The 2,777-nt window shown below is 55.9% G+C and overlaps 2 protein-coding genes across 2 annotated transcripts; one reads left to right on the top strand and one right to left on the bottom strand.

Moving 5' to 3' along the window:
• Positions 1-449: 449 nt before the first annotated feature.
• Positions 450-1,255, bottom strand: SPRG_16851 (hypothetical protein; the record flags this gene model as incomplete). The annotated part of the gene is made up of 1 exon (XM_012356310.1): positions 450-1,255. A coding segment is annotated over one exon (806 nt), but the record flags the coding sequence as incomplete, so codon positions are not given.
• A 929-nt stretch (positions 1,256-2,184) lies between these two features.
• Positions 2,185-2,771, top strand: SPRG_16850 (hypothetical protein; the record flags this gene model as incomplete). The annotated part of the gene is made up of 1 exon (XM_012356309.1): positions 2,185-2,771. A coding segment is annotated over one exon (587 nt), but the record flags the coding sequence as incomplete, so codon positions are not given.
• Between the last annotated feature and the right edge of the window lie 6 nt (positions 2,772-2,777).

Here is a 2,777-nt window from a genome sequence, read left to right as displayed (position 1 = left end):
ACATCGTTTCGTTTCGTTTCGGTCCCGATATCCAGTGCGTCGTTGCTACTAATAACTCTGCATCAATCCACCTCCATGTCCTGTCTACTCTTCTGAAGGTTTTTGTCCTCTTGGCGTTCTAGCACGATCGCACCCCTTCTATGGCACTCAATCTTGACGCGCATTTTGCTATCAACACGGTCGAAAATTGATTTCTCGTCTCAGTAGTAGCGACGAGGCAACGAAATGTTGTCTGCGTTGCTGTACGAGAGCCAATACTGTCGATAAAGCACGCACTTGAGCTCCCGACGTCAATCACCAAGTCTTTGCCTGAAGCCTGACACATACATAGCACTTGCCAGCTCGTAGGACAACCTTGTTTCTAGTTTCTAGTGTCTATTGCATACGATGCGACCAATAGACGATGCTCGGTTCGAGAAACAAAATCATAAATTAGCAAGCTCGTCCATCTAGGCGACTGGATGGAGGTACAGCTCGACGTGGATTGTGAGTGCTTGGATCTTGCCAACGAGAAGAGCAATATACGACGCTCGATAGCACTTGATGTCGTCCAACATTGCATGCATCTCGTCTGCAGACATGGTGTGGAGCGACGCGTGTGGAAAAAAATCGTCGTGCACTTCGTCCAAGATCACCAAGAGCTGCTTGAGGACGTTGCGCGACGGCGTCGGCTGGCTCTTGCGCAGGAGCGAAAGACCGGACGCCAGCAGCTCGAGGAGTCGCGAGTACGGCCAGAGCTGCTGCCAGAGCGCCTGCGTCCACATGTCGGTTGCAAACGTGAGTGTGTTGTGTAGCTGCTTGTAGAGCTCCGGATCCGCGCCTTGTGGGAGGTACCGCGGCTGACGCAAGTGGTCCAAGTGCTGCAGCAACTGCACGGCGCCGCAAAATTCAGTGGCTTGGAGCGGACTTGCAAAGGCAAACGTCTTAATGACGTCGCTGCCGCGGGCGACAAGCTGCACCTGGCGCTTCCCGTGCCGTACAAAGATCGTGTGCAGCGTCGGAAGGTACTGCGGCGACGCGGCGCTCGGCGGTAGGTACGTGAGGCATCCTTTGTCGAGGCGCACGAGGACGCGCGTCTCTGCCTTCTTGAGCGCCGACGTCCAGTGGAGCTTGTCGAAGAACGTCGGGTCTTCGAGGACCGTAAATAGGCAAGCGATGCCACGCTCATGGGTGGGGTCCACTGGCGACGGGTGCTGCTGGTCGATCGCGCAGTTGTCGAGGATGCTGTCGAGTTTGGCCAAGTGCGCTGTCATTGTGATGGGAAATGTAGAAGTGAGAGAACGGCCGCCTGCACATTTGCAAAGATCGCCACAGTCGCACAGGACCTACATTCTGACACCGACATTCCATTGGGGGTGTCGCATGTTGGGCGCATGAAATAGTGTATGTCTCCAGTCTTGAGTGGGCGAGGGTATCTACGATAGCATTGTACTTGCGAGGAGGCTATTGATGCAAATAGAGCTACAACATGTTCTTTGTTGGTACGATCTTGAGCCACTAAAAAGTGCGCGACCAGCGTAGGGCGAGCGAGGGCGCATTCGCACACTATTTCATGATGTTTCGAGAGCCAGCACGGTGGACATGCCCATCGCAAGAAGAAACAAAATTGAACATCGGGGCAATCGTGGACATCCCGGCTGAATTTAAAAGATCTAGTACAGTAGTAGTGGTAGTAGTAATTGGCAGTGAGTAGCATGTAATACCAGCACGAGTAATATCGATCACGACGACGGAGTGAGGTGGACACAAGCAGGTAAGGTCGCTGACGCTACGTATCATGAGCGCGTTACCCCTTCGCTACAAGCGAGGTAAACACGCTTGGCGAATAAGAACGGCCATAAGATCGTCCGTCGGCGTGCAATTGACACCCCGGTACATGCTGCACTCTGAGTCGAGCTTCGGTACGCTTTAAAATATCCTGTTGTGTCAGTGTCCCGAGCCGTTTCAGGTGCTGGGAGAGAGGGAAACATAAGAAATGATTGAAGTACACTGTGCAGACGTCGTCTATAGCACCATGTGACGACCGTGGTGTGGGGTCACGAGCCAGCCTCCCACAAACCGCCAACATGCGATTCCGGCCCGCTTACCACCAACGGTCCTCTCTGTGTAGCAGCGATTCGACATATGGGCACGTGGCCAGACCGACAGATCCTTGGGATAGATGCTAAGCATTCCAGAAGCAGCATGATGTGCCCGACCCGATACGTCCTTGCGGGCGTTCTCAGCTACGTGCTGCTTCTACCGGCGCGCGCGACCGCCAAGGTCGCGCCGCACGTCCACCGGCACTTGGCCGCGTACGATACCATGGACATCTTTGTGACGTTTACGAGTCATCAAGCAGCACTGGACCGTGTGGCATCGACGCCGTCGCACCACGACCACCGAACTCGCGTCTTTCAAGCGCTGCGAGACCACGCGATCGCGTCTCAAAAGGCGGCGTTGGCGCTTCTTCACGACCACGCGAGTACGTCCTTTTGGATCAGCAGCAGTGCCGTCGTGCACAACGCGTCGGCTTCGATTGTCGCGGCGCTCGCCTTGCTCGTGGATGTCGTCACGATCGAACCTGTCTCGGTGATCGAGCTCGATCCGGTGCTGTCGGGAGCCGACGACAACACGACGTCAACGGACGTCGAGTGGGGCGTGGCGACCGTCGGTGCGCCAGCCATGTGGCCACTCGCGAACGGGTCTGGCATCGTCGTCGGCTCCATCGACACGGGCGTTCGCCATTCGCACGAAGCGCTCAAGAGCAACTGGCGCCGCCACCGAGGGTGGTACGA

This window comes from Saprolegnia parasitica, assembly GCF_000151545.1.
Source record: "Saprolegnia parasitica CBS 223.65 unplaced genomic scaffold supercont2.430, whole genome shotgun sequence".
Taxonomy (NCBI): Eukaryota; Oomycota; class Saprolegniomycetes; order Saprolegniales; family Saprolegniaceae; genus Saprolegnia; species Saprolegnia parasitica.
The sequence above is the reverse complement of the archived record's forward strand: the minus strand, read 5'-3'. Positions and strand labels throughout refer to the sequence as shown.